Genomic DNA, 16,913 nt, shown 5'->3' with positions numbered 1-16,913 from the left:
GGGACAAACAAGGTGCAAAAGGAGGCTCACGCAGCACTACACAAAGGGATCCCACACCGCCCGAGAACCATGCAGGAGGCTGTGCATCGCAGGAAGGAGTGCTGGGGGTCAGAGCTGCACGATGCATGAAGAACTTCATGAAAGGATACCGACAAGCTTTGGCAATTGCAAAAAACATGGTGCACAGGGGTACTGTCTTGCATGGAGAGGCAAGCTCTTACCTCCACCAAAGTTGGACAGCTGGACTTCAGGACCATCGGTACCACTTCAGTCCACCACCAGTGTTGCTGGATCCACGTACTTCTTCAGGAGAGGGGACCCAAGCCACAGGTCGTCGCTGCAGAGGGGTGCCTGCTGAAGCAGGGAAGTGACTCCTTCACTTCAAGGGAGATTCCTTCGTTCTTCTGGTGCAAGCTGAAGACAGGCAGTCCTCGGAGGATGCACAACCTAGAAACAGTTGCAGTTGCTGGCAAAAACTGAAGATACAATGTTCCGGAAGTCGTCTTTGCTTCTTTGTTGCAGTTTGTAGATTTCCTGGGGGGTCTAGACGTAGTTTCGTCGGTAGAAGGTGAAGTAAAGGATGCAGAGGATTCCTGCTGGAGTCTTGCAATCCCAATCTGAGGAAACACCCATGAGAGAGACCCTAAATAGCCCTGAAAGGGGGATTGGTCCGCTACACAGGTAAGCGCCCATCAGGGGAGGGCTCTGACATCACCTGCTTAAACTGGCCACTCAGATGCTCCTAGAGTGCCCTGCCAACTTGGAATCCAAGATAGCAAAACCCAGGGACCCTCTGTAGGAGCTCTGAGCACCAACCCTGGGGTTGTGATGGACAGGGGAGTGGTCACTCCCCTTTCCTTTGTCCAGTTTTGCACCAGAGCAGGGACTGGGGGTCCCTGAACTTGTGTAGACTGGATTATGCAAGGAGGGCACCATCTGTGCCCTTCAAAGCATTTCCAGAGGCTCTGATAGGCTACCCTTCCCATGCCTATAACACCTATTTCCAAAGGGAGAGGGTGTAACACCCCTCTCCCAAAGAAAATTATTTGTTCTGCCTTCCTGGGCTCGAGCTGCTTGAGCAACAGGAGGACGGAAACCTGTCTGTTAGGTGGCAGCAGCTGGGGCTGCCTGGAAAACCTCAGAAGGCTGGTTTGTCAGTACTGGGGGTCCACTGTGGAGCTCGCCGAGTTCATGGATATTTTACAACCAATGTGGGAATCAGCATTGGGGTATAATTCCAAGATGTTAGATACCTTACATGGCCATATTCGGAGTTACCAGTGTGAAGCTGGACATAAGTATTGACCTATGTCCAGTGCACACGTAAATTGGTGTCCCCGCACTCACGAAGTCCGGGAAAATGGCCCTGGATGACGTGAGGGCACCTCTGCTAGAGCAGGGGTGCACTCACACACAAGTACTGAGCACCCAGCCTTTAGGGTTGGAAGGCCTGGTATTTGGGTGACTTATGAGTGACCTGGTGCAGTGTAAATGGTTGTGAAATAGTGCATGTACTATTTCACACAGGCTGCAATGGCAGTCCTGCAGAAGCCTTTGCATGGGCTCCCTATGGGTGGTAAAAGTAATGCTGCAGCCCATAGGGATCCCCTGGAATCCTGATGCCCTGGTTCCCTAGGTACCATATACTAGGGACTTATAAGGGGTGACCAGTGTGCCAATTTGGGATGAAATACTGGGTTACCAGTATGCAGTGACAACATTTAGAGGAGAGAGAGCATAAGCACTGGGGTCCTGGTTAGCAGGATCCAAGTGACACAGTCAAACACACTGACATCAGGCAGAAAATGGGGGTAACCTGCCAAAAAGAGGATACTTTCATATAGGTGGGCCCCTCAGGTTTTGTTATGCCACTAACTTACCTTGCACATTGACAGTCACCCCTCAGGTCATCTGACCCCAGTGCGTCTACCGCTTCAGGGGTCTTCGTGGGTGCACTTCTACCGCTTCAGGGGTCTTCGTGGGTGCACTTCTAACGCTTCAGGGGTCTTCGTGGTGCACGTCTACCGCTTCAGGGGTCTTCGTGGGTGCACGTCTAATGCTTCAGGGGTCTTCGTGGGTGCACGTCTACCGCTTCAGGGGTCTTCGTGGTGCACTTCTACCTCTTCAGGGGTCTTCGTGGGTGCACGTCTACCGCTTCAGGGGTCTTCGTGGGTGCACGTCTACCGCTTCAGGGGGCTTCATGGTGCACTTCTACCGCTTCAGGGGTCTTCGTGGTGCACTTCTACCTCTTCAGGGGTCTTCGTGGGTGCACGTCTACCGCTTCAGGGGTCTTCGTGGGTGCACTTCTACCGCTTCAGGGGTCTTCGTGGGTGCACGTCTACCGCTTCAGGGGGCTTCATGGTGCACTTCTGGTCTTCAGTAGTTTGAGTGAAGCTGGGTGAAGTTTTAGATCCAAGGTCTCAACGTGCGTCGGACAAACAGTGAGTTGGCAGCCAGCAGGTCTGCGGGCCACAGTGTCAGGCTCCACTACCATGGGATGAAAGTTTGGGTGGGCAGGAAGGTAAATAAGTGGCTCTGAGACATTCCCAATCCTTCGCTGCCTCTAGCGACGGGAAAATGTGGTCAGGCTGGGAGTGCCTGTAAATACCACACACACCTTGTTGTCCCTTTGGATTGGAGCCTGGCACTGCAGGGAAGTGACCCGCAGATCTACTAACCTGGTGAGTCCTGCAGTAGCCGCCACACCATGTTGGGACAAGCCAATCACTGTAAAATCTCCAGCGGGACTCAAGGGAGGTAAGCACCCGATGGCAAAAAAGGGCCCAGATTCCTCTATTAGTTGAAGTTGTGCACTTGCGGGACTTCTATGGAACTCCTGGGTACACAACCGCCCAGATATCTAAACTTTTTAACCTTCATTTCTCATAAACTACTAAACTGATTTATACTAAATCACAAAAACCATGCTTTCTGGGTAAAGATCTATCTTTCTGCCAAACTTGGTGTTTCCCTAGGTACTTCAAGTACCTTTACTATTACTTTATCCCCTTTAGAGCCTGGGCACCTTTAGAAGTGTAGTGTGTGAACAGCAAAGGTGTTACTCATTTGTGGGTTGGTGTTTGTGGTAGCCTGTCCCTCCTAAAGCCCCTTCTTACTTCTCCTTAAACCTCTCCCATTGTGTGGTACATATTCCACATTTTCCCGCCACGCTCATGTGGTCCCTCCCACAGTTACTACCAAGTGGTAAACTGTGTGGAGATCTCCACATAGAAAGCACATGAGGCGTGGAGGTCAAGATACCCATCCATAGGTTTGTTAATTACATTTTGCAGTAAGTACTACTACTGCACTACTAATTCACTTACTACAAAATTCAGTTTGTAAACTGGGCTCTAATACTCAGCCATTACATTTGCACACACGGTTTTCACAATGCATTAAAGTTGCAGAAACATAAACCACCATTCATCACAGCTGCAGAGACCTAGTTCACAATCAGTATAGGCAACAGCAGCCTTCCTCACAACCCTAACGCGTCCATGTTTCTCAGGAAGGGTGTTGTCCTGCTGCAGGTCCGACCCTTCCTTCCTTCAGTCTTACTGAATTAAAACTTGAGCTCCTGACCTCGGACCCCAGATAATGTTCAGAATTTGTGGACACTTCTTCCAAATCTGCCACCTACCGTACACTAAAACATCTGGTGTGAGCAAACCAGTTTTCGGAACATCTTGGTTTGTACGTGGTCCGTTTCCATGTGGATGAGGTATCTTAATATTTGTAGTATCTGTTGGCATTTCAGAATCTTTTTGGAATCCACATACCTGTTTGAACAACAGATTTTATGCTAATGCATTCTCATGGTTTGCTGTTCTTGTCTCACAAGGCCAACTGCACTGATAAATCAGTAAGCAAAGGCTAATTGCCTCCTGGCCCAGTGGTCTACATTTGGGACAGGGAATGTGATTCTGCATCATCTTTTCCAGTGTTGCCTGGCATGAAGATTCCCTTCTACCCTCACTCTCTGTGCTCAATGTTTATAACATGATTGCATTGCTGTTACAAACTCTTAGCAAAAAATATGTATCAGAAATTGGCCTGATGTCCTTTCTATTATTTTAGTTCTACAAGATTGTGTTCTCTTTATAATAACAATAATAAAGGTGATGTGGCTATCAACTTCTAGAAAGTCTTAGAAATCAAGACCAGGCTAATGTAAAATGAAGCAGTCATCATTCATACTAAATACTGCAAATATATTTATGTGAGCTTGATTATCATTGTGTAGAACACAATCAGATAAATAAATGGGCATCATTCCAATCACACGCATTCGGCATTGCTCAGCATATTCACTTTTTGATTGACTGTTTCATTTAACTTGTGTAATTCATGTGACTATCAGGGTAATACCCATGATAGAAAAGACATCATATTCATAACATCCCTGGATTGATAAGAAAGATACATGTGGTGAATATATTTGTAAATAAATGCAAAGTTGATTTGTGCAATGATAAACTAAGGCAGCTAGGCGTTTGTATCCATCTTCTAACTATTGTGGCTAGGTGCAAAACTGGGGAGAAAAAAATAAAAAGGTATAAACTCTTCCTTCGTAGGCATTTTCTTCAGATAATTTCCTAAAAGGAGGAACAGTTTCTCCCTGTCACTTGTCCCTTTCTCCTGGATGAGGGTCCAACATGGCTCTGCATCTACACATCAGCGTACCCCCAGATAATAATTGCTAGCTGCAGAATACGTTCCCACACCTAACAGCTAGTATGTATCCTCCAGAAAATGTGGGTGTTGAACTTTTTGGCGGCGATGACCATGCCCATGATGGTGCTGTAACAGCTTGTTGAGCAGCAGTGGCTGAGCTCACAGCCTCAGCTGGATTTCGACATGGAAGCTTGGGTGCACACATGTGGGATCACAGCATCCGGAATCCAAGGATGCAGACACTGAGCAGGGGTTATCACCATGGATATCTCATCATATACTGCACATTTGAAGACAGATAGCTGTGCGGCATTGCAGCATGAGCTGTGCAGTCCTGTTGGTGGAAACTCTTCTCCTGTGTTGAATGCTACCATTGGCGGAAATTCCAACGGAGCATCCGGATAGATCGGCTCACAACAGTTCATGCACCAAAAAGAAGGTCTCACTGGAGGAGCTTGGAGCTTGTGGAAAGAGAGAACCAACTGTTAGTGGAATAGTTGAAAATCCACTGAATAGAGCAGAGGAATGAAGAATGAAGGGATTAATTCAAATATGACTTTAAAGCCAGTCAGGAATCCAGACTCAATATTTTGGAAAAAGTCTGCAGCAGGTCAGCAAAATGGATTGGAAACAGTGTCTGCAGGAATCTTTGAATTTCAGATGCAGAATGGGCTGGTTTCTGCCCAAGATATTAAAGATACCTTTTTCTGCATTAATATGCATTAATATCACAAATTAATGTCACAACAATCTTATGTAACTCATCAAAGTGCATATTTATTGTGTCTATTTTCAGCCATAAACAACTTTTTTGAAGGAGGATACAATGTAATACAACAACATTTCTTAACAAGTAAGTAAACCCAAAACCCACCCAACAATAATTATTGTTGGAAATGGCCTTTTTTGCACGGTCATCCCTAAACTTTTTGCATCCTTCCTCCTAGTTTTTCTGACCTGTTTTTGTTGGTTTTAGGACTCTTGGAACTTTACCACTGCTAACCAGTGCTAAAGTACATATGCTCTCTGTGTAAATTGTATTGTTAATTGGCTTATTTAATTTACTAGTAAGTCCCTAGTACAGTGCACTAGAGGTGCCCAGGGCCTGTAACTCAAATGCTACTAGTGGGCCTGCAGCACTGGTTGTGCCACCCACATTAATAGCCCTGTAAACATGGGTCAGACCTGCCACTGCAGTGTCTGTGTGTGCAGTTTTAAACTGCCAATTCAACTTGGCAAGTGTACCCACGTGCCAGGCCTAAACCTTCCCTTTTTATACATGTAAGGCACCCCTAAGGTAGGCCCTAGGTAGCCCCATGGGCAGGGCGCAGTGTATATTAAAGGTGGGACATGTACTGATGTGTGTTACATGTCCTAACAGTGAAATACTGCTAAATTCAGTTTTCACTGTTGCAAGGCCTATCTCTCTCATCGATTAACATGGGGGCTGCCTTTAAATATCATTAAAGTGCAGATTCCCTTTGAGAGCAGATAGAAATCTGGAGTTTGGGGTCTCTGAACTCACAATTTAGAAATACATATTTTAGTAAACTTGGTTTTTAGATTGTTAGTTTGAAAATGTCACTTTTAGAAAATAGGCATTTTTTTGCTTAAACCGTTCTGCGACTCTCCCTGATGTAGATTCTCTGTCTGGGTCAGTTTGACAGTTGGGCTGTTTGTGAATCTCCTCTAGACAGTGGGACAAATGGAGTGGGGTGTAGCCTGCATATCTTGATGAGCCATCTGTTGTAGAGTGGAGGGACGAGGGATCACTTACACCTGAATGGGCTGTGCCTTCCCTCTCACAATGCAGTCTCCAACCCCCTGGTGTGTGTCTGGGGCCTGGCCTGGGCAAGGCATGATCTTGTGAACAACAGAGACTTTTCTTTGAAGGATGCCTACTTCAAAGGCAGAAAGGGGTATAAGTATTGGACCCAAAACCCCATACTTTAGATTTCTTCAGGATCACTTCTGGAACCAAGCAGAACCTCTGACAAGGAGAAGAGTTGAAGTGCAGCCCTTGCCTGTGACTGTGCTGTGTTGGGCTATCCTGCAGTTGCTGCTTCTGCCTGTGAAAGGGGATAAAGACTGGACTTTGTGGTATATTCCTCCTTGTGAAGAATTTCCAAGGGCTCGAACTGAGCTTGCCTCCTGTTTTGAAGTCTGAGGGCCATTAAAGACTTCTTCTGCCAGCACCTGGATTCTCTGCTGAGACTTCTGCCCTGCCAAGTGGTGCCCTATCCAGTCTCTGGGCCCTTGAAAGGTGAAGTTGGCAGAACAAGAGCTGAAAATCCACGCACAGAACACCGCGCGGGGAAATTCTAGACACCCTATCTTCAACACAGCTGATAAATGATGCGCCGCTGGCTTTGCGGCTAAAATCGACACTCCACCTGCATCGCGTCTGGTGTGTTATTAACCACACCTGTACCTGCCCTTGTTGTAAAGGACTTAAAGCTTACTTTAGACCAGAGGTCTCCAAACTATTTAATGCCGCGCCCCCCCAGTTGAAAAATAAAAATCATTGGGCCCCCCTCAGAATTTTTCACAATTCTTTTATAAACATGGCAATGTTTAAATATGTCTAAACCTATTTAAACATTGCAGTTAGGTACTGTTACCTTTTTAAAACTGCAATAACATCCTCCTGCTTAAAATAAAGGCGTGTTATCTGTATAATATTTATTTTGGCCAGAATCTGGGGCCCCCCCTGGGATTGCTTCAGGCCCCCCTAGGGGGGCCCGCCCCCCAGTTTGAAGACCTCTGCTTTAGACTATTGAGGGCTGATGTGATTATGGTGTAAATTGTTTATACACATTTTAAGAGGGTTTGAAACCATCCGATATAACTTTAAATGTGTTCTGAATTATTCCTCTGTGTCTCCAATTTCTCTTTCTGAACATACCTGCTGTTCCTTAATAATGGCATATATCAAAGTGGACACAAACCATTAACTTTTTGCTGAATAGGGACCCAGGAGGAAATCATTGAAATACATTTAATTACTTATTGTGGACAGTTGGTCTGTCACAGCAGTTAAACTAGCATGTGATAGCCATCTCTGGCACAGTTTACCCATCTATACGTGGTCACTAGATGGGGAATAGATACTATATCGGTTTGTTAAGGGACCAGTATCTCAATAAAGGGACTCGTTCATGCGCACATCAGTACCTATTGGCCAGGAGGCAATGCCACCTGAGTTAAATGTGAACACATTATAAGTGCCATTTTTCAATCATAGTATCCAGTTCAGCATCAGTAATGTTTCCTTTCCATTGCCAGTCTGTCAGTTGTGGCAAATTAACTTTTTCAACAGAAGTCCCTTTAAATCTCTAGTGGACAGAAACCCCATACATGTTGTCTCCTGTATCGTCTTTAAAAAAATACAATTTCTTTGGGTATCATGCATGCTCTATATAAAGCCTCAGTACCTTTGACCTGCAAAACTCGGTGCCCCAAATACTTTTTTTCATTTATATTTTCCTTCCAGCATTCATGGACAGTGAGGATTTCAATTATTTGCGCTAAGTACATAAATCTATGATTGGTAATCAGAATGTTCTGATGTGTTTCTGTTTTTGTGAATTATAAAAGCAGATGGATCTGACCTGTCCTCATCCATCAACAAGGGAACATCTTCTGGAAATATCAGGGACTGTTTATGGGCGGACCCTTACAATCCCCTACTCTGTGTAATAAGATGTTTCAGGCACAACTAGTTCTATGAATGAATGCAGTGATGCCCTTAAAGATGAAAACAGAAAATGTATTGGTAATTGTTAGCATTTAAATAACAATCTTCACTATCCAGGTTAGCATATAGGACAGATCAGGGAGTAAATGTTACACAGCATTTATGTGCTATGCATTCACATAATGTACTGCCCTTTGGTTGGTCTAGGGGAAAAAGGTATTAGTGCCTAGCAGTCTTACTCTAAAATCTATGAATGCCAGATACCTACTATTCCATTTCTCTCACACTCTCTAGGAAATGTTTCCAAGCTTCGAGAAGACACATGAAGATCATTCTTTGATCTGGTATAAGATGGCATGGGAATCACTAACCAGTTTTGCAGATGGGGCTTGAGATGGTGGACGTGGTTTTACCTTTCATGGAATAGGATGTAGTTATACTACACCCTGCTTGCATGATGTCTTTGCCCCCGACATCTGAGCAACCTCTTTGACAGTCATTGCCTGTATGGCGAGAAAGAGAACTAATTTCTCTATAGGGTCAAGCAACATAAAATTGCAGCCATACCAAGCCTGACTTTACCTTTCACCGCCAATAACGTAAGTTCTGTGCTTCAGCCATCAGCCCAGTAGGTAACAACTGCTGCAGTGCAGATGCGGTAGCAGTTTTTAGTCCCTGTTGAGGCTGAGATTTAAGTAGAGATGGAAAGGCCAAATCCTCTTTCTTACACCCCTAGAACAAAGTCTCTCTGAGCAGGATCACAAGACACCAGTTGGAGGTGGGATGGTGTTTCTTCATCAGTGGTGGAAGATAACGGACAAGTGAGCCCCCTCTATTATCTTCAGGTTATTTACTGCCTTATATGACTACACTACCTCCCTTCCAACACCAACCCCCTTCCCCTGCGCAAACAACTCAATGAGGAAGAGTTCTTCTCGCTTGCTTTGAGTGCCACAGAGCTAGTTCCTTTTATGGAAATTGGAAAAAAGTTATCCATTGATAGTCATATTGAAGTAAGTGCCCCACCTATTAACAGAACCCTGAAGCACTTATTTTTTCAAATATGTAAAATAAACACATTTCTCCAGAAAAGGCAGTAGAAAAAAATGAAACATACTTGTGATAGCCTGTAGGCTACCTTGACAAAAGACCCTTTATTTTTCTTTGAAAAAAGTTAATGTTCATTTAAAAATGTCAAAATGTCACTAAATAAAACTTGTGACTAGAAAAAACATTTTTAAGGAAACAATTACGCTAACAAGGGCCGTAGAGCTAGAGCTTCAGCATTTAGAGTCTGAAAACTCTCATGAACTGTGCAACATTCCCAGCGACTCCATCTGTGGGCGACCTCCAGTTCCACAGTTTTAACTCTTCCTCAGCTGGCTTCAGCAGGCAGGTTGTTCTGGTGACTCTTATTTCTCCTACACTTAGGCGGACTTCACTTCAACTGATTCTCATAAAAAACTAAAAGAAGCAACTTACCACCAAGATCATTTTCTCGCTCAGCATACACCGTGGCAGTTACATCAGGAGGTATCACACTCTGTCACGTCAGAGGCTCTAATGCAGTTTACAAGACAAAATAGAAATGTCATCCCTTTAGTCTAGTAACAAATTCAGTATTATAGCATCAACTATGACATTTGAATAACAAATCTTTCTAAACTAGATTGGCTATTTATCTTGCTGATTGCCACATATGGAACAAAACCATTGTTTTTTCTGTCACGAAGCCTTCCTCTACTCACACCACCTCAATTCTACTTTCTTTGTGCCCGTCCTGCACACTATCACTACGTTAGCTAGTTGACTACAGGTGCTGCAGCATTTATGCAAAGTCGGGCAAAACTTGGCGTTTGCCAAGTTCTTCTTAGACCCACATCTTTAACATATATTATTTCCTTACTAACTACAGAGAGCAAACCACTCTCATTTCTGAATCAACTAGGTGTAGCTTACAAACATTTCACAGACCAAAGGCAATGAGATGAAGAAACAACAAAGTGGTTTGCCCATATCATCTCAACTTGGTCAAATATGGACTTCAGTTTCCTCCATTAAGGTACACCTTGCAACAGTTACTACTTACAGAAAATATCCCTCACAAATTATTTTTTTCAGAGTCATAATGCTCAAGGCTTCCTGGAGAATATTAAAATGCAGTGACATTTTCCCTGTCAGATTCCCTTTACCTCCATGGCAAATGACTGTAGCCCTCCAGAAGCCCACGTGCCCTCCATTCGAGCCACGCCTCACGCCTTTGTAACTACTTCTGTCTTGGAAGGCTGCTTTCCTGATAGGTATCTCTCCAGCACACAGGGTTAGTGAGGTGTAAACCATATGCTCCCATTTATTTATCACACTAAAGTAGCCATGAGAAAGCATCTCAAGTTTCTTCCAAAATCAGCGTCAGACTCCCACGTTAATCAATCAATTTCATTGCCAGCCTTCCTTTAGAACCCTACACTGTCGGCAGAAAGTTATCGCCATACACACACATTAGATATTTAGACATTAGAAGGTAAAGTTATGAGATTAGGAAAACTAAACACTTGTTTGCCAACTATACATGGGCCCTGTCAAAGAGGTCTAATAACATCAAAGCAATCTATTCGTAGCTGAATAGTGTCTTGGGCGATCCTTTGGTTCCAAAAAGCCAACAAGTCCTTATCTGGTAGACCGAAAGCTTACTCCTCTAGAACTCTGTGCTGTCTCTACCTCTGCCCCCTTAACAACCTCCACCTGCTGCCCTTCTTGAGATAAATGATGGCACCTCCAACTACTGCAATACTCTATCTCTAAAAGAGGTGAGAACAAAGCATCTGCCATATGGTAATTGAAGAATCTCATTGGAGAAAAGGAAAATCTCAGATTGAGGGAATGTACCTGGTGCCAACATCCATAAACAGCCCATTTTAAAAATCTAGGTTTGGACAGAAGAGTTTACAAAAATCATATTATGGAAGTTAAATCCAGACTCATAAAATTCTAAATAGATTTAGATTTTTTTTTTTAAAAACATGTCAATACAAAACGTTTAAAAAGCCTGTTGTCTGTGAAGCTAACAGTCTAAGGTTTGCCCAGCCTGTGCATGCGGAGGCTACACCAGTGGAACCATGACGGTTAGCCCGACTCTAATTACAGTGGGCGAGATAGGAGTTTGTCGGACAGAGTTGTCTGTCTGCCAAACTCTAAGTAAGGCTCTACATTTTGAGTACTCTCCTGCTTGAAGAAGACAGCTTGTAGATGAGTTCTGAAGTGTGGGAAGATGGAGTGTCTCTTTCTGGGCACAGTCATCAGTCTGCAGACGTTTATCCTTTCTGGAGGTAGTTGGGAGGGCATAGAAAAGAGTGTTGGCACAACCTACCTTATATTCATCAAGGAAGCCAATAGCCCACAGTTTGAAGATCTTTTGGAATAAAAGTAATGACGGAAGTATGAGTTGGCAAGACATGTTTAGTTACTGAACTGAGGAACACTCATTCTAAGGTTGTGTTGAAGTGGATGCCCAGATTTTTCACAGGTCAACTGGAAAACTGAGGGGTGGGTAGATGAAGTTGTGAAATTGAGGAGATACCTGAGATCTAGAAAAACAAACTCCCTTTTGAAGCTGGTGAGGTTCAGCCTACTAATGGTCATGTGGCACATTGTGAGAAGTGCCCAGGGAACAAATTTGTGTCATTTATGAAATAGGATGAGAATTGATCAATATAGCTTTGATGCAGGGAGACGAGGACTTTTTCAGGTAAACAAGAAAAGGCCAGGGCGTCCCACAGAGAGCTGATACACAGACAGAAAGCACCAGTGTGGCTGTGTTTGTACTGTGTTCAGTACTGAACAATTTCAAGTTTTGACATCTGCTTTCTCTTGTGCTGTCAGCTGAAAGCCGCTACACTGAGAAGAATTTCCCAGAAGGACAAGCCAGTGACTCACCCTTATTGATGGCCAAGATGGAGTCCATTAATGGCTATGTGAATGCCTCTCTGCCTGGTGAGTATGATGGCCGCTACTCTGAAGTAGGAGCTGGGAGTGAATGTGCACCTGTGAAAAAGTTCTCATCCGGGCAACACAATAACCTCGTAGATAGTGAGACAACAAGAGTTTTGATGGAACATTGGCATCATGTACTGGACATTTGACTTCCCTAAGGAGAAGACAAGCTTCGTAAATAGATATAAGCCTTTATTTGAGAGGGGGGGTCTCAACTTCAAGTCCCACCTCCCCACTGACAAACTGTCTGAACATGAGCCACTTATGTGATCGAACCAGTGAGCACATAAAAAATATTCTAACTTTGCGATTTATTTCGTCTACCTGTTGTACATGCAGCCTGATTGTATGAAGCATCTTGGTGTTGGCTGGTTTTATAGTGAAGATGCTTGTACATGAAGTCTATAGGTGCAAAAGGAATTGTTCTACCATCTTCTACTGGTCCGTGTAAGATCAACATTGATTGGCACTTTAAGTCAAGAATACCTGTCCCCCTTGTAACCAAATGAGTTGTGCTATCAAGCTTACTAACAGAATTTCTACTGAGTAGCTTCTTCCTTCAAACAACTGTTACATACAAACCTCTTGTTGTGTAACTGACCTCCAGAATGATGGTGCATCCCTCACCTATTTGTATTGAGATGTCTCCTACAAGTTTACATATTTGTGGAAAATAAGTGGTCCTAATTAGGTCACCCTATCTTTGGTCTTATCTCATCGTGACACTGTGTAATCATATTTTGTGCATGTTCCTCAGTTACCTAAAGTACATATTTTAACTGCATCTTTCACACACGATTAGTTTTTAATAAATTAAACTAATTTACATTATGGGGTTTTCAGAAAATACAATGGGGGGCCCAGGATCCTGCAGAATGTATTTGTGTAGCACATTCTGACACAACACCTGTGTGTACATTGCACCTGGAATCTGGGGGTCATCTTTAGATTTATTAGGAGTTGTTTCCCACTCAGCAAGTGTGAATTTCTGAACTTTTTGGGAACATACAGCTTGCTTTTGATTTAATAAATACTACTGCATTATTTTTCCCACCAGACAACTTCACTTAGCATCACACACACACCTTGCATCCACAGAAGCAGAGCGGGAGGTCGATCATTCTCCTACCAAGGGATCAGTCCTGGAACGACCTCACCCAGCACATCAGCGCCTCCTCCTCGCTCCTTGAACTCCGCAAGAAGCTGAAGACCTGGGTTTTCAAATAGTCTTCTTGTGCGACCATCAAGATTCAGCCTCACCACACATCTACTCTCACCTACTCAGCGCCTTGATACCCTCATGGCTGACAAGCAGCACTCTACCAATCCACCCTCCATTCTGTTCCATAATTAACCCACAGTTCCCCCCTCCCCCCACTACTGGTTTAAAAAAAGGAAAAGTTAATAGCAAGGCTGAAAGTTAATTACTTATCATGTTTGCTTATTTTCCTTTTCCCTCATGGTTGAGATTCAATTGGCCACCCATCGACTGTGTAATGATGACTTGTTTTTAAGTTTTGTAGAGAAAGTGATGTACTTATTGTTCGTATTATGATTTTTATGACACAACAGGGTGCCTGAAGGATCCATACCAGGTTTTCAAGATACCCAGGTTTGCGGTAGTTAAATTGATCTCACGTAAATATCTTGAAAATCTGGCATAAAAAGCAGACTTTGGGGTCAGATGTCTGCTAGGATTCTACAAGCCTTCTAGTGCCTGCTGACAAGAGTTGTGCTGCAGTCCACCTTTAATTAGTCTAAGCGCTATATCTGATGAACAACCTTGGGCCTCGCCGCTCCTGCAGCCAGTTGTGAAGGAGGGTTAGGATGATTTCTTACCTATTCTCTACTTCCTCTCGCAGAGCTGAAAGTTTGCCAGATTAAGACTGTCCACTGGCATGTGATCAGCATGGGCACGACGCCAGAAGTGCATTCCATATTCCTAGACGGCCACACCTTCCTAGTGAGAAACCACAGACACACCTCCCTGGAACTCTCCCCGGCCACCTTCCTGACCGCCGTGATGATGCCAGGCCCAGTGGGCAGCTACCTGATGTCCTGCCAGATCCCATCCCACCAGCAAGGTAAGAATTGTGGAAGAGATGTTTGGGATCAAAGAGCACGATCAGGTACCAGCAAACATGGAGAAAGAGAGGGACCAGTCAAACTTGGCTGAGTGCAGAAGAGAATGATAAGATATCAGCCAATGGGAGATCAGCCAAGTGTCCAGGGAAAACTCAAGTAGGTGCCAGCTTATGGAGAACTAGTGGAAACGTATCTGAGAATAGAGTGAGAAATGAAATTACTGGGGTGTAGAGGAAGGTCCAGGAGATGCCAGTCCATGAGAACATAACATAGCGTTCGATGAGGGTTCAGTGTTGTGTCCAGGGAGATTGAGGCAAAGTTCTAGCTCATGGGGAATCTGCTGGAAGTCTCCTCCGAAAGTTTGAGATGGGAGCCAATGATGAGATTTCAGCCAGCAAAGACTGAGAGGAAGCACTGGACTTTGGCGGAATCATGCAATTATTTACTGGTATAGCAAGCACAGGTGTCAGTGAGAAAAGTGGCAGGCAACAGAGAACCAGTGAGACACATGGCAAAGCAGCACTGGTACCAATCAATACAGATCCAGCAGGGATCACTGCAGAGTAGAGAAGATACCAACCTCTATAGATCCAGCAGGGATCACTACAGAGTAGAACAGATACTAATCACTAAAGATCCAGCAGGGATCACTGCAGAGTAGAGAAGATACCCATCTATATAGATCCATCAGGGATCACTGCAGAGTTGCACAGATATGAATCAATACAGATCCAGCAGGGATCACTGCAGAGTAGCACAGATACCAATCAATACAGATCCAGCAGGGATCACTGCAGAGTAGCACAGATACCAATCAATACAGTTCCAGAAGAGATCACTGCAGAGTAGCACAGATACCATTTCACTAAGGAGGGCTCCCACTAGGATAAGGTCCTTGCAAGAGCTTACTAATGAGAAAGGTCTTACTGTGAAGCAGCCCCTGCTCAAGCTCACTAGGTCCTATTGCGAAGCAGTCCCTGCTCAAGCTCACTAAGGAGAAGGGTCCTTTGGTGCAGATGTAGGTGCCGCAGCTCACTATACAGAAAGGTCCTGGGGTGACAAGATTCCTGCAGGAGCTCACTTGGAGAAGCGTCCTACTGGGGAGAGGTAGACACAGTAGATCACAATGAATAATAGAGCCCTGCAAGAGCTTATGAAGGAGAAGGGCCCTACTGGGAAGAGGACCCTGCAGGACTTCAATACTAAGAAGAGTCCTAAGTTGAAGAGGCCCCTGCAGGAGGTCACTAAAGAACAGGATCTTACAATAAAGAGGCCCATGCAGAAGCTAATTATGGACAAAAGATCCTACAGGGGAAGAAGTTCCTGCTGGAGTTCACTAACCAGACGGACCACAGGGAAGAGTTCCCCAAAGAAGATCACTAAGGAGAACAAGTCCTCGTAAGAGCTCACTAAGGAGAAGGGTCACTAGGATGAGGTATGTGCAGGAGCTTACTAAAAGGTCAGTGCAGAACTTACTAAGGAGAGTGTCCCAGTGGGAAAAGGTCTCATTATGATCCTACTGCATGAGAAGGGTCCTACGAGGAAGAGGTCCTGGCAGGAGATCACTAAGGAAAACAGATCCACTATTGAGATGTCCCTGCAGAAAATCATGAAGATTATGGGTCCTACTGCGTACATGTCCCGGCCGAAGCTCAATAATAAAAAGAGTCTAGCCTTGGAGTGGTCCTTGCAGGTGATCACTAAGGAAAAGGGTCTTACCATGAAGATGTCACTGCAGACGCTCCCTAAGTAGAAAGGTGCTATTGGGTAAAGGTCATACAGTAAAGAAGTTCCTGCAAGAGCTCACTAAGGAGAAGTGCCTTATGGGGGAAGAGGTCCCTTCAGAAGCTCACTATGAAGAGGAGGTCCCTGTAGATACTCACTGAGGAGATGAGGTCCCTGCAGAAGCTCACTGTGGAGAAAAGGTCCCTGCAGAAGCTCACTATGGAGAAGAGGTACCTGCAGAAGCTCACTATGGAGAAGGGGTCTATGGAGAAGAGGTCCCTGCAGAAGCTCACTATGGAGAAGAGGTCCCTGCAGAAGCTCACTGTGGACAAGAGGTCCCTTCAGAAGCTCACTATGTGCATCTGTTCAGAAACCAGAGATATTGTCTGAGGCATCCAAGCTTGGGCTTTGCACCCATCTTGGCCAAAGCCAGGGCCGCTGAGGAGGTCTGCATGTGCACTAATGCAAGAGAAGAGGCTGCTGGGAAAGAAAGTGCGTGAGGATCCTTAGCTGACATATGCGGGGTGGTGTTACACTTATGGTGGTTGGAATCGAATGCTGCGTTGGGTTGTGAAGGATGAATATCGGGTTCGACTCTACTCCCCAGTCTTTTATATACTTCACGTTAAGGGTGATCATGCACCATTTGAAGATCCCTAGAATACAGTGGTCCAGTCCGCGTCACTTGGGAATACAGTGGCCCAATCCGCATCACTTGAGAATACAGTGGTCCATTGTG

At 44.7% G+C, this 16,913-nt stretch overlaps 1 protein-coding gene across 1 annotated transcript in view; it reads left to right on the top strand.

Annotated features, from left to right (window-relative positions):
* F8 (coagulation factor VIII) overlaps nt 1-16,913 on the top strand; it is a 463,887-nt gene that overhangs the window by 148,472 nt on the left and 298,502 nt on the right. Inside the window, exons 6-7 of the mRNA XM_069212149.1 lie at nt 12,254-12,364; nt 14,227-14,448. Coding sequence (XP_069068250.1) covers nt 12,254-12,364; nt 14,227-14,448 — 333 coding nt within the window. The remainder of the gene's footprint in view (nt 1-12,253; nt 12,365-14,226; nt 14,449-16,913) is intronic.

Source organism: Pleurodeles waltl, chromosome 10 (assembly GCF_031143425.1).
Source record: "Pleurodeles waltl isolate 20211129_DDA chromosome 10, aPleWal1.hap1.20221129, whole genome shotgun sequence".
In the NCBI taxonomy this organism is placed as follows: Eukaryota; Metazoa; Chordata; class Amphibia; order Caudata; family Salamandridae; genus Pleurodeles; species Pleurodeles waltl.
This window is presented reverse-complemented; position numbering and strand designations above follow the sequence as displayed.